The sequence below is a fragment of the Hemicordylus capensis genome, chromosome 3, assembly GCF_027244095.1.
Source record: "Hemicordylus capensis ecotype Gifberg chromosome 3, rHemCap1.1.pri, whole genome shotgun sequence".
Lineage (NCBI taxonomy): Eukaryota > Metazoa > Chordata > Lepidosauria > Squamata > Cordylidae > Hemicordylus > Hemicordylus capensis.
This window is the reverse complement of record NC_069659.1, coordinates 112,720,402-112,733,485: the sequence shown is the minus strand read 5'-3', so window position 1 is coordinate 112,733,485 and position 13,084 is coordinate 112,720,402. Positions and strand designations below refer to the sequence as shown.

The following is a 13,084-nucleotide window of genomic DNA, read 5'->3' as shown; positions in this document are numbered from 1 at the left end:
TCTTACCTCTGTGCTGCCACTCCATGCAACTTCCTTCTGCTGTGGTGCTTCCCCCAACAGCTTGCATGCAGCAGTGGTGTAGCATTGGCACGCACATGGCCTCCGCACATGTGTGGAAGCCATTTGTGTGGTCAGCATTGCATTGCTGACCATGTGAACGGCTTTCACACATGCATGGAGGCCATGTGTGTGCTGTTATTGTGCTGCAGTTGCATGTGGGCTGTTGGGGGAAGTACCACAACAGCAGGAAGGTGCACAGAGTAGCGTCACACAGGTAAGGACCTGTTCTACTCGCTGTTAAAGGTGCTACTCACTGCCGCCTCTGGCAGTGTCCTCAAACTGCTCAGCTGGTTCATATTCGAACCTGTGCATGGACAGAGGTTCAAGCACATCCCTAATTAAATATAAATATAAAGTTTAATATCATGCTATGAATCGGAGCATCCAATCCTGGTCATCTATCATGGTTAAATTCTGGCTAACTCAGTGATTTAACCGGGATAGCCTAGAAATTCTGAGTTCTCATGACACACTCCACAGGAGCAGACAGGGTTTGCTGATCACGGCTAACTCTTTCACCACAATAGTTCTAATTGTGAGGACGTGGGCATAGAATTTCGACCACATGTTTTTAATGACTTGTAATTTTAAAAAGTAAATGCCATTCTAAGGATAGCTGAAGCTGATAAAAAGTGCTCCTGGCCACTGCCTCAACCTGAAAAACTAGGGAGAGCTTTGGGTCCAGGAGCACTCCCAAGCTACGTACCTGATCTTTCAGGGGGAGGTGTAACCCCATCTGAACTAAACCCTCTCTCGGGTTCCGACCTCCCACAGTCAGTATCTCCGTCTTATTTGGATTCAACTTCAGATTGTTATCCCTCAGTAATGGGCTGGAAGCAGCCGATTACTGCCTCCAGGCGGGCATTTAGGGAAGATATGCCATTTCCTGATGAGGTCAGCATGGAGAAGTAGATCTGGGTATCATCAGCATATTGATAACACTCAGCAACAAACCTCTTGATGATCTTTCCCAGTGGTTTCATGTAGATGTTACAGAGCATTGGAGACAATATGGAGCCTTGTGGGACTCCACAGTTCAGTTCTCAATAGACTCCAAGCGAAACCATCTGGAATCTACCAGAGAGGTAGGAGCAGAACCACTGTAGAACAGTGCCACCAAGTCCCACCTCCCCCAGGCAGTCCAGAAGGATACCATGGCTGATGGTATCGAAAGCTGCAAAAATATCCAAAAGGATCAGCAGAATCACACTTCATCGATAGCCAGTTGGAGATTATCCATCAGGCCCACCAAGGCAGTCTCAACCCCATAGCCCACATGAAAGCCAACCTGAAATGGGTCTAGATCAGTGATTCTCAAACTTGGGTCCTCAGGTGTTATTGGACTTCAACTCCCATAATCCCCAACCAAAGGCCACTGAGGCTGGGGATTATGGGAGTTGAAGTCCAATAACACCTGAGGACCCAAGTTTGAGAATCCCTGGTCTAGATAATCTGCATCATCCAAAACGGCCTGGAGCTGAGAGGCCACCACCCACTCAACCACCCTGCCCAAACATGGAATATTAGAAACAGGTCTGTAATTAGTCAACTCTGAGGGATCCAGTGTAGCTTTCTTCAAAAGTGGTCTAATAATAGCCTCGTTAATACAAGGGAAATGCTTGACTAACAAGCAGAAGGTTGCCAGTTTGAATCCCGCTGGTACTATATCAGGCAGCAGCGATATAGGAAGATGCTGAAAGGCATAATCTCATACTGCATGGGAGGCAATGGTAAACCTGTCCTGTTATTCTATCAAAGAAAGCCACAGGGCTCTGTGGGTGCCAGGAGTTGAAATCGACCTGATGGCACACTTTACCTTTAAAACAAGGACACCTCATACAAAATTGTATGAATTTTGTACCCAGCTTTCTGCAGTTTCTCCAGAACCGGTTTGTTAGAATTTGTTCATGTATAATTTAGTAAGGCTAAGAGACTACCAGTGTAGGATCTTACATGTTATTTTGTTAGCTCTGATGTAAATCAGCTTACATGGAGATTTACTGCTCCCCAAATACCAGTCTTCTGCTACAGGTTTAGTGGATAACTTAGAAGCTTCCTGTATAGATCTGTCTTCCATTATGTATCCACTCAAGAAAATTCAAGATTTCTGGAAGAAATGGTATCAAAAATTATGCATAGTTCGAGCTTTTCTTAAGGAATGGTACAGATTTAGAAGGAGTATGTTGCTTGTTCCAGCATCATGGAATTAGTAATATAATATTTCTTAGAGTTGACAATATTAAATTGTAACGACTTGCACCTATTCTTGAATGCAAAACAATGCTACACAAGTCTTTATCTGCTCATCCCCTACATTGCAGACACTTATCTTCTGTCATGAAACAAAAGATAAATGTTTTAAGGGCTGACATCAGGCTAACATTGCGCTGGTACTATGAGGGAAGATTGATTTTCAACTATTTCCATTTCACTTTAAAAAAATTGTGCCTTCTGAAACTACTTATTTATTATATTTGTAAACTACTGTGAACTCGCATCTCTGGGGAGCTTACATCAAACAAACATAAATTAATACATTAAAACAGTTGTGGTGCCTTGGGCCCTGTTTACCCATCAGCATGGGTTCCATGGCCTAGCTGGATACGTTGCAAGCATGCATGCAAACACCCACCCACAGGGAAGGGAAGGGGGAATTGCCGAGCAAAATGGAAAATTCCCAGGAGCCAAGGGATTTTCCCTGTACAACCTGTCCGATGTGAAGAAAGAGGAAGCCAGGCTCTCTGTGAAGAAGATGGGGTGTGATGATGGAGAGGCAGGGGGCCACAGCCACCCAGATGAATTCCAGGGACTGAGCCATTTAAGAGGCTTTTGGCTGGCTAATTTTATAGAGTAAAAAGCACTAAATCAGTAACATTTTGGGTTAATGATCAGCAGGGGTGATCTCTAGTCAAGAACAATGGGTTTCAGAATAGCTAAATGGGAAGATGTGATTATCTTGGAACTAAAGTGTTAGCTTTAGGAATTTTGGCTTGTTGATTCTAAAGATTTGGAGGATCCCAGAAGCATGAGGTAATGATGTTAGCCAAGAGTTCAGGAGTGCAAGAAGATGCTATGGAGAAGGAAGAGACATGACTGCCTTGTCTTGGGAGTCTCAGAGAGTCTCCATGTGGGAAGACCTTTGGGGGTTGTTGGGGTACCATGTCTGGGGTCCCTTGGGTTAGGATGTTGCGGCTGTGCTTCCTCCCTAGCTGTGACCCTAGGCTACTCTTAGCTCAGTGATGAACATTGTTTTCACTGTTTGGTGCAGGCCAAGCCAGATGGGAACCTTTGTAGGGGTGCTAGCAGTGTTCTCTCATTTTTTTCATCTCTGTGTGGAATGAATTTTTTTCCTGTGTGACAGTATCAAGACAGTGTGTGCACACATGCATTCAGAATGGGGCATTGTTGATTAAACCTGAGCGGGATCTAAAATTAACTGAGCGGATATCAAAAAACTTGTGAGCGCATGCACGTACACTCACCTTAGAGGGAACACTGGTGCTAGGGAGCTGTACAGGGTCCTCCTAATTTAATAATACAGTGTTGGTCCTCCTAACTTAATAACTGTAGTTGACAGATAGGAATGGGTGGCCACAAATAGGGGACTTATCTTTTGAAATTAAGGTTAGCATGTGAGGGATGCTAAAAGGACATGATTTTGTTTTAGGTCTGTATTGTGAATGTTCCTATATGTCCTCAAATATGCAATCCCCTCTTGTGTTTCGGATCATTTCCCTTCAGTTCTTCAATGTCTAATATTAGGCAGCACATGTTTATTTTACACACACAACATGGCATTTGCTTCCATTAAAATATGCTCTTTTTGTTTTTATCTTAGGTCTTGATGACTGCCTGCAGCAGTATATCAAGAATTTTGAAAGAGAGAAGATTGGTGGGGACCAACTCTTGCGTATCACTCACCAAGAACTGGAGGACCTGGGAGTAACTCGAATTGGTCATCAAGAACTTATCTTGGAAGCTGTAGATTTACTTTGTGCATTGGTAAATTTCTTTGATACATGGGAGGTACTTTTGGGATTTGTGTTTGGAATAAAATATGGTAGTTGCATAATCAAATCAAATTTAGCAAAATGATCATCAGAGTTTAACAGGCAAGCATGTTAAGCCTGGTCACATAACAATTTGTTAGTTTTTCTCAAGGAGATATGGCTTTCCTCTGGAAATAACTTCTTAGCCTGTAGAAGCAGTTTACCTTTGTCTAGAACTATCTCTTTACTTTGTAGAGACTCAGTATGCAATGCTGCAGACAAGATGTTTCATTCTCAGCAGGGTGCAGACTAGTCAATAATAGGGCTCTCGGTCTGCTTCTGTTCATGCTTTCCCATAAAATGGCCAAAGTGCCATACAGCTTAAAATAATAGAATATAATACAAACTATTTACAATAAAAATAAAGCATGACACAGCAGGGGAGATGGCTGCAGTCAGGTGCATCAAAACAAAGCAAATGCCTGTTTGAACAAACCTCTAACAAAAAGCAGGCAATAAATTGACTAGTTCACACCATTATGAGCTAGAGTGGGAGAAACCTCCTATTCAGGTTTGGGAACTGTGCGTGCTCCCATTTTCTGCTGAAGTGTAAGTTAAACAAAGTCAGAAGCACTGGTAATGATCATGTGCTAAGCAACAGCTGGTTGGAGGTTGTTAAAGACCTGGGTACAGCTGCTGGAAGGAGCCCTCTGAACCAGTTGCTGCTTAGCACATGATCACTGCTGGCATTTCCAACTTTGTTCTTAACTCGCACAAGAGCAGAAAATGGAAGCATGCACAACTCCCAAACTTGGGTCGGAGCCTTATCCTACTCCATTAATGGTAGTAGTAATGTAGGGCCCACCATACTTGGTGGGGGAGAATCCACAATTGGGAGGTCCCCACAGAAAATCCCCTGACTTGAGATAACAGGTTTTCCATGGGGCCTTCCACTTGTGGAACTATCCCTCCCTTCAAGTCTGGAGGACAGATCACACAAAAGGCATGTGGTGAGCTTCAACTCTTATTTATCTTGCTTTCTTGGGAACTTATAAGTTGCATCTGTTATTACAATACACACAAATCTCATCAATTTACTGGTGGTGGGACTCTGAGCAGGCCACCAGATGATATCAGGATGTGGGCAGCTTCATATGGGAAAAGATACCTTGAAGTACCTTAAGATACCTTGAGCCCAAATTTTATAGGGCCTTAAAGACACTCACCCGCATTTGAATTGGACCCAGAAATAAATTGGAAGCCAGTGCAGATGGCGCAGCAAAAAGTTCTCAGAATCCCTATAATATTCTCCTGATAGCAGATAGATATGACTCTGTTTCTCTTGAGCACATTCCCCATTGGTATGACTTTAGCCTCTAAAACAACCCCCACCCCCAAAACACCAAACTTAGTTCAGCACTGATTAAACTTTTGTCATTTATTTTCAGCACCTGAAGCTTCATGCAAAGTGTGCTACTAATATCTTTTTGTATCTAATCAGGATCCAGTAAATTAAGAACTAAGTCAGTGACTTGTCTGTGAGGGCTTTTTGTCTTAATTTATCTTTTCCTTGTCCTGATAGAGAGTCATATAAAGGTCTGAACTGAACTCTTAAGTGTTGGCTTTCATTTGTAGAAGCTGCTATATAAACCTGTAGTTGTATTAATAGGAATTTCCTTTGATAGAGGGTTTGTTTGGAAGCTGTGCTGTTATGAGGTTTGTAGAAGGCGTTTCAGCTACCACCCTCTGTGACTATGTTTTGGCTCAAGTGGGGGAACTTGGCATTAAATGGTGCAGACCAGTGAACATCAATAAAAATAACTTAAGAGCTGAGCAGAGTGCGTTCGCGATGTGGATGCACTGGAAAGGAAAGAAAGAGGATGGAGACATGATTTTGAAAACAAAGAGTTGGTTTATTGAGGGATAATAGGGGTACAGGAAATAAAAAAGGTGGTTGGTTAGGCACATTATTAAAGTTGCTATGATAGGAAGGGGGATAGAGGTCTGAAGGTGAAAGAGAGAGAGAAAGAGGAAAGCCGTTTGTCATATCTATTTAGATCTTGCGGTGGGAATTCTTCTCTCTGGGGAGTGCAAGCAAAGGGTCAGCTCATGAACATACCTGGACCGTGTGGAGTGCAGCATCCAATGGCAAGGTGCAAGCAGATGCACAGGCAGCAAGTGTGGCAGATGCAATGGCAACAACAAGGCATGATTCCCAAAAGCAAAAATGTTTGAAGGGGCTTCTTATAGGCAAAAACATGTCCTGAGGCAAGGTGGAGACCAGCAGATGGTCCCCTCCCAGGAGTTTTCTTGATAACTTCAGGGATTACTGCTCCTGATAAGGTGTGAATATTGGGTTATGATTAGGTTATGTCTGGGTAGTGTTTTCCTGTATGCTTCATGACAAAGGAAGATCACAGAGCAATCCTCTGGACAAAGAAGAAGGGGGGAAGGAACGTAACACCCTCTGGCACAGACTCGCTCAATTCAGAGAACAATGGGGAGGAAGAATTGAGTAAATGTTACTCAATCTTGGGAGCTTCTTATCAAAGAAGGAGGGAAGAGAGCTGACATTTTGTTCTCTTTGGTTGCAAGTGGGTCTGTTCTGTATTTCACCTACATCTGCCATAATCTAAGCAGCAATGACTTTTCCTTTGGCCTTTTGCAACTGGGGCTTTTGCAACTGGACCAGAGTATTACCTTTTTAGGAAAATTCCTTCTCAGAATGACCGTTTACCTGGAAGGCAGTCAGTGTTTCTCTTCCAAGCAATCATAGAGACAGAAAATGGCTGTGGCTTGAGTTTAGGAAGTACACTGAAGTGCCCCCAAATGGCGAAGCGAGTGGGTCTGGTAACAGTGCAAGGCTGCATATGGTCACTCTGTAGGTAGAAAGGGCACTTTACTAATGCTCAGAGACTGCAAAGTGCTCAGCACTTTACTAATGCTTAGAGACCTCAGTATGCAGGCAAGTTATTCTTATGACCAGCCACAGCAGGGTAGGTTCAGGAAACCCAGACAGAGATGCTTGTGTGGAGCCTCAGGACCACTCCTACCCTTCTGCTCCAGAGCCAGGCTACCCTGTTGGTTTACCTTGGCTTTTACCAAGGTAAGAGAGGCAAAGCCCCATCTTACCGCCTCAATTGTGTGTGCGATTTGGGCTGTCTGAAGCAGCTTCTGACAGGAAGCTTGGAGCTGCTTGGAGTTGCTGCATTGATGGAGCAGCCTCTTTGCTGCCCATGCAATGAATTGTGGGATACTGGAGGACAACCTCCTCCAGATCCCTGTAAAGAGATCTTCGCTGTGCTGATCCTGTTGGTGTGTGCTGTGGCAGAGCACAGGCAAGTCTTTAGTCATGCGGGGGAAGGTATAAATACTCCTGCCTTCCCTCCCTAGCCCAGGTATTTTGGTCGTGTGAACGACATTAGTATGTTTCTTCATGTGGTCTTTTGCTGAGCACTGAAAGTTTAAAAAAAAATCAGTTCTGGATGGAGTTCTAAAAAATCCTAGTTCAAATTAAAGGGGGTAGGGAGAAGAGAGGCAATATGGTGGTTTCTCTGCAAAACCCTGTAGAGTTTTTCTAGACATAAGTGGCAGTCTAGGCAAAAAGAACCTTGGTTTTGTTATTGGTCATTTTTAATATCTGAGGTGGAACCAGTAATGAAAGGCAATACTGCAACCTTGATTTTTTTGCAGGTCCCTTTGTGCTCCTTTTGAAGTTACATCAAGCTATTTTTAATCCCCCCTCCCACCCCACAATTTTGTAATCCCAGAGTGGTTGGGTTTTTAAAGCTGTGTTTTCAGAGGATTGATTTTTAAAAAATTCACGTATAACTAGCAGGCTAGTACTTTTGTGGGGGTAAGGTAAGAACTTTTGTGAAATTTTATGCAAGGCTGACATATTTCACTGTGTTATTGATATAGCACTAATGACTAAGCTACGGTATGTGTAGGCTGGTAGACTTTTTTGTGGACTCTTAATTTTGTGGACTTAAGCACAGCCTGCTTCCTGAATATAGTAAGGGGAAGAATATTTAACCAATTTTGTGGTAATGAATGCTGTGTAAGGTGGACTGTGCTTCATGGCCTAGGCCACCATACTTAGGGATTCCCTCTCTTCTTTAAATCTCTGTGCCAATTAAGATATTTTGAACAAGTCCTGCTGTTTTTGCCCTCATTACATGGGATAAAATCAAGAAGTAGAAGCTGGGCCTTTACTTCGATAAAGCCCAAAATTCTAGGATGACCTACCTATGGAAGTCAGAACTAGAGCCACCCTTCCAGCCTTCCAAAGAATCACAAATCCCACAATGTTTTGGTAGGCTTTTGTAGACTGAATCACTAGTTTTTTTGGTAACTGAATTCATTGAATTGTTGTAGTAAATGGCAATTATGAGATGTTACTTAAATATGCGCCCACCCCCGTAGTAGCAAGAGAGATCTAGCAAGCATGTAATAATCGAGGGGCTTAAGAATTTGGAAAGTTATTTTATCCTGTCAGACCATTAGTCTGTTTTAGCTTGGTACTGTTTACAATGACTGGCAGTAGCTCTCCAGATGTAGAAGACCCACATAGGCAATGTGGGTCTTGTGTTTATTCAGACAAGACTGCAACCACTCTGGGCAGCTTGCACTTAGAAAACAGAAAGCTAAGCCACACCCAACCAGAATTCTTTCTAATTTTTTTCATCTGTGTGCAGAATGAGTTTTGTTCTGGGTGGCAGTATCAAGGCAGCATGTGCGGACGTGCATTCAGAGTGGGACCATTCCTGATTAAACCTGAGTGGGATCTAAAATTAAGGATTAGGTTGTGTGTGGTGCACCCAAGCACACGGGGCAGGCGGCTAGAGGCTCAGATGCTCTGCGCCTGGCCCAGCTAGTTAAAAATAATTGACCAACATCACTAACTGTGCAGAGGCATTGCATGCAAAGTACCTCCACATTGTTTAGTAATCCACAGTCCAGCTGTGTTGGGGAGGGAAATTTCTCTCTCTCTCTTCCACTGGAAACACTCTTTAAAATGCAAAAATATGTCCCTTAGAGCTGCGTGACCCTTGGGGACATATTTATGGGTGTTAAAGAGCTCTTCTGGGGGCATGAGAGTTCAGTGAAAATCCATGACCCTTATGCAGCGAGATTCTGGATTACTAAACACTGAGGAGGTGCTTTGCACACAGCACATCTGCATAATTAGGGATAATATTGGTGAGTCCTGCACTTCTACCATAAATTTATAAATGTTAGGTCTTTAACTTCCCTTTCTTGCTAAAGTTGAAGTAATAGCAACAGCACTAAACGAATTGCCTATGTGGGTTTTATGTATTATCAAGGCTTCCTGAGTTCTACCCCCTACCATTGCTTTTCTTCAAAAGTGTTTATAATAAGACCTATTGTGCTTCTCCCCTTCTCTTATCCTTTGTACTTTAAGTAAAAGCAACATGAATATTATACTCTATAATATCACAGCGCTCAAAAGCTTTCACATTAACCTCTTAGCATTATACTTACAAGAAAGTAAAGAAACTGTTGAAATCAGTGCTCCTAATTGTTGCTTGAAAATTGAATAAAAAATCATTCACATTATCTAGATTAGGAAATCTACAGAATTTTGGTAAGTGCATATTGTAGATATCATTGCTGAAAGAGACACTGTGTAGTGGAAAAAATTAAGTGAAGTAGCCATATGGTCATCACTTCTCTTCTCTTTTAAAAGCCATGTGGTGTCCTTGAACTCACATGTATCTTATTTGCTTGGGGAAATAGTGCCTAGAAACTACATTCATCAGTCTAGAAATCTGCAACTACAATACACATAAATCTTATCCATTTGAGTTTCAGTACCATGGTAGTGGTACTGAATTGTTAGTGGTACTGAATCTATTAGAATCGTCTAGACAATGGTTTTTCCCATGACACTCTATGGATGCAAAAGCTGGATTTGAAGAAGCAAGATAGAAAACGTATTGACGCTTTTGAACTTTGGTGTTGGAGGAGACTTTTGAGGATGTCATGGACATCCAGGAAAACAAATGGATCATAGAACAAATCAATCCAGAATTTTCACTCGAGCACAAATGACCAGGCTCAAACTATCATACTTCGGACACATTATGCGAAGACCCAGCTCCCTTGAGAAGTCCATAATGCTCGGAAAAGTGGAAGGAAAGAGAAGAGGATAACCAGCAGCAAGGTGGATGGACTCGATTATGACAGCAATGAATGCACCACTGTGAGACCTTAAAGGCCAAGTTGAAGACGGATCATCTTGGAGAATCTATTTATGTGGTCGCTAAGAGTCGGCACCAACTTGATGACACAATCAATCACCATGGTAGTGATAACAGCATGGATTCATACTGATTTGGAATATAGTCAATTTCTAGTCAATATTGCATTCAGTTGATAGCTGTTTCCTTCACAGGATGCAGCAAGTCAGATATTGTAGGTTAAAAAGTGACTGGCAAAAACATATTAGCTTTAAATTGTTTAATTAGATTTTTTGGCCTCTGTTCTGAGTAATACTGATTATTTATATGAGTAGTTGGATTTCAAACAGGGAATGGAAACCAAGAGTATTCGGTGGATAAGAATAATATGCGTGTAAAGGTTTTTTTTGTGTGTTTTTTTTAAACCTCTAAAAGTACAGGTAGAAGTCTAAATAAGCTAAAGATATGCATTCTGATCACTTAGTAGATCCTGTGGCCTTAACCTGAAGAACAATTCATAAACTCTGTCATATTTTTAGAGCATTATATTTTAAACCTCTTTTTATACTCTTACTCTTTGAATGGTCATATTGGCCTAGCTTCAATGATCCAACAAACTATGGTCTGTTGGATTGTCAACAAGGGAGAACGGACCTATGTGTTGTTCCTCCTTTCTTGTTCTCTCTCCTTCTTCTTTTTGCACCCAGCTAAACAGATGCCTTTCTGTTCACTCAGGCTTTAAAAAACTCATTTCTTTTATGTTTAAAAGTTTAAAAAATGTTATATTAAAAGAGCTATATTGGCTAACGATAAGTTTCTGGGCAAAATATAAGGTGATGATTATCTATCTATCTATCTATCTATCTATCTATCTATCTATCTAATTCTCTAAGGCGTGCCCATGGCTAATCCCATGCGTGGCAGCTCTCTCAATAATTCGCAAGCAGCTTCCAGGAGTTGTGAGAGCTGGCGAGGGGGCGTGAACGTCGGGTACTTAATGTCACTTCCGGTCCGAGGTAATGGGGCAGCAGGGAGCTATGTGGCTGCCAGCGTGCTGGACCCTTTTAAAGTGTAGCACTGGCAGGGGAAATGTGGCAGGAGGGGTAAGAGCACCTTCCCCTGCCCTTAAAAGTATCCTCCCGCTTTAGAACCAGTCAAAGCACCGGTCATTTGGACCTGTTCGGAGGCCCATAAAAGGGCCTCTGAACAGGTTCGTGCACATCCCTAGTGAATACACTCCCCCCACCTCCTGTTTTGATGTTTTGGTCTGCATAATAGTTGGGTGGGTGGGTGGAAAGTCTGAACTTCTTCTAAATAAATACTATGTTCTGAACATGATTATGTGGTGAAGGGAAAATGTGATGAGGCAGATATGAGAACTTGCATCCTTCATTGCATGATTTGGCAAGATCTAACACAGATTTGGCGGAATAGAGCCAATGATGTTTTTCTGCATGTTTACAGTTCCTTTGAGCCATCTGTTTTTGTGGAATTTGACAATTATTGGCTATCAAAGCGTAATAAGGCCATGGGAAGGTAACTCTTTCACTCTTAATGTCTGAACATGAGCAATTTTTTTGGAATGTATCTATTAGACCTGGAGCATAAAATCAAGTCACAGCCCTAGACCGAACTGTCATGCATAGCAGCTGTCGCATAGCCCATTGACATTCTATTTCACTTAAATTTACAGTAATGTAATGTAAGGGCAGGGTTGGCAGAAGGCTTATTGTAGGATTTAATAAGCAACTTACATTTCTAGACTCCCTCCTGCCAGTTGAGTTGTGTGAACATTTGAAATAAAGACATGTGCGTGAGAGATCTGATCTTTTTCTTAATTTAGGTATGTTTCATTCTTTGCTCTCTGCTTCTGTCATTCGTCTTCTTTTTAATGAGTGAAGACAGACATGTACTTCAAAGTTGTGGGAGTGGTTTGAACACACTTGTCTAGAGCCTCATGCTGTATAAATGTCCTTATGCCTTTTGAACAGACCTTTTACAGGAGAAACTAGTTGTTCTAGTAAGAACTAATCTGCCTCCTTTCCTTTCTCTGTCTCTACAACTGGACTAAATTTGGTTCAAATCAAGGTCCACAAGTTAGATCTCTTGTACCTCAAATATTTGTGTGTCCGCCATTTTGGATCGGGTTGGATAACATCATTACACACTATACCATTGAGGTGTCCCTGTGTGTCACTCACTACAACTGAACCAAATTTGGTCCAAATCAACCGACAGTCCTCAAGTTAGTGCACTTGCACCTCAAAAGTTCACATGTCGGCCATCTTAGATCGGGGTGAATGGCATCATCACAAACTGTGACATTGAGGTTTCCCCATGTTTTCCATCCAGCTGTAGCAAATTTGGTTCAGATCGGTTAGGCGGTTCACAAGTTAGCTCATTTGCACCTGAAAGGTTTACTTGTATGTCATCTTGAATCAGGGTGTATGACATCATCTCAAACTACGTAGTTGAGGTGTCCCTATGTGCCCCTACAGCTGTAGCAAATTTGGTTTAAATCAGGCGGTTCCAAAGTTAGCCCAATTGCGCCTCAAAAGTTTACACGTCTGCCATCTTGAATTGGGGTGAATGACATCATCACAAACTATGCTATTGAGGTATTCCTGTGTGTCACTCACTACAAATATACCTAATTTGGTTCAAATTGGTTAGAAAGTCCACAAGTTAGCCCACTTGCATCTCAAATGTTCATGTGTCTGCCATCTTGAATTGGGGTAAATGATATCATCACAAACTATGCCATTAGTGCATCTCTATGTGTCCCTACAGCTGTAGCAAATTTGGTTCAAATCGGTGAGGCGATTCACAAGT

The 13,084-nt window shown here is 42.1% G+C and overlaps 1 protein-coding gene across 8 annotated transcripts in view; it reads left to right on the top strand.

Moving 5' to 3' along the window:
- Positions 1 to 13,084, top strand: part of CNKSR2 (connector enhancer of kinase suppressor of Ras 2) — a 299,886-nt gene that overhangs the window by 47,352 nt on the left and 239,450 nt on the right. For all 8 annotated transcript variants that reach the window (XR_008318957.1, XR_008318956.1, XM_053306536.1 and 5 more), the window contains exon 2: positions 3,899 to 4,062. Coding sequence is in view for 6 of the 8 variants with exons in the window: in XM_053306536.1 (XP_053162511.1) it covers positions 3,899 to 4,062 (164 nt within the window). In the remaining 2 variants the exon portion in view is untranslated. The remainder of the gene's footprint in view (positions 1 to 3,898; positions 4,063 to 13,084) is intronic.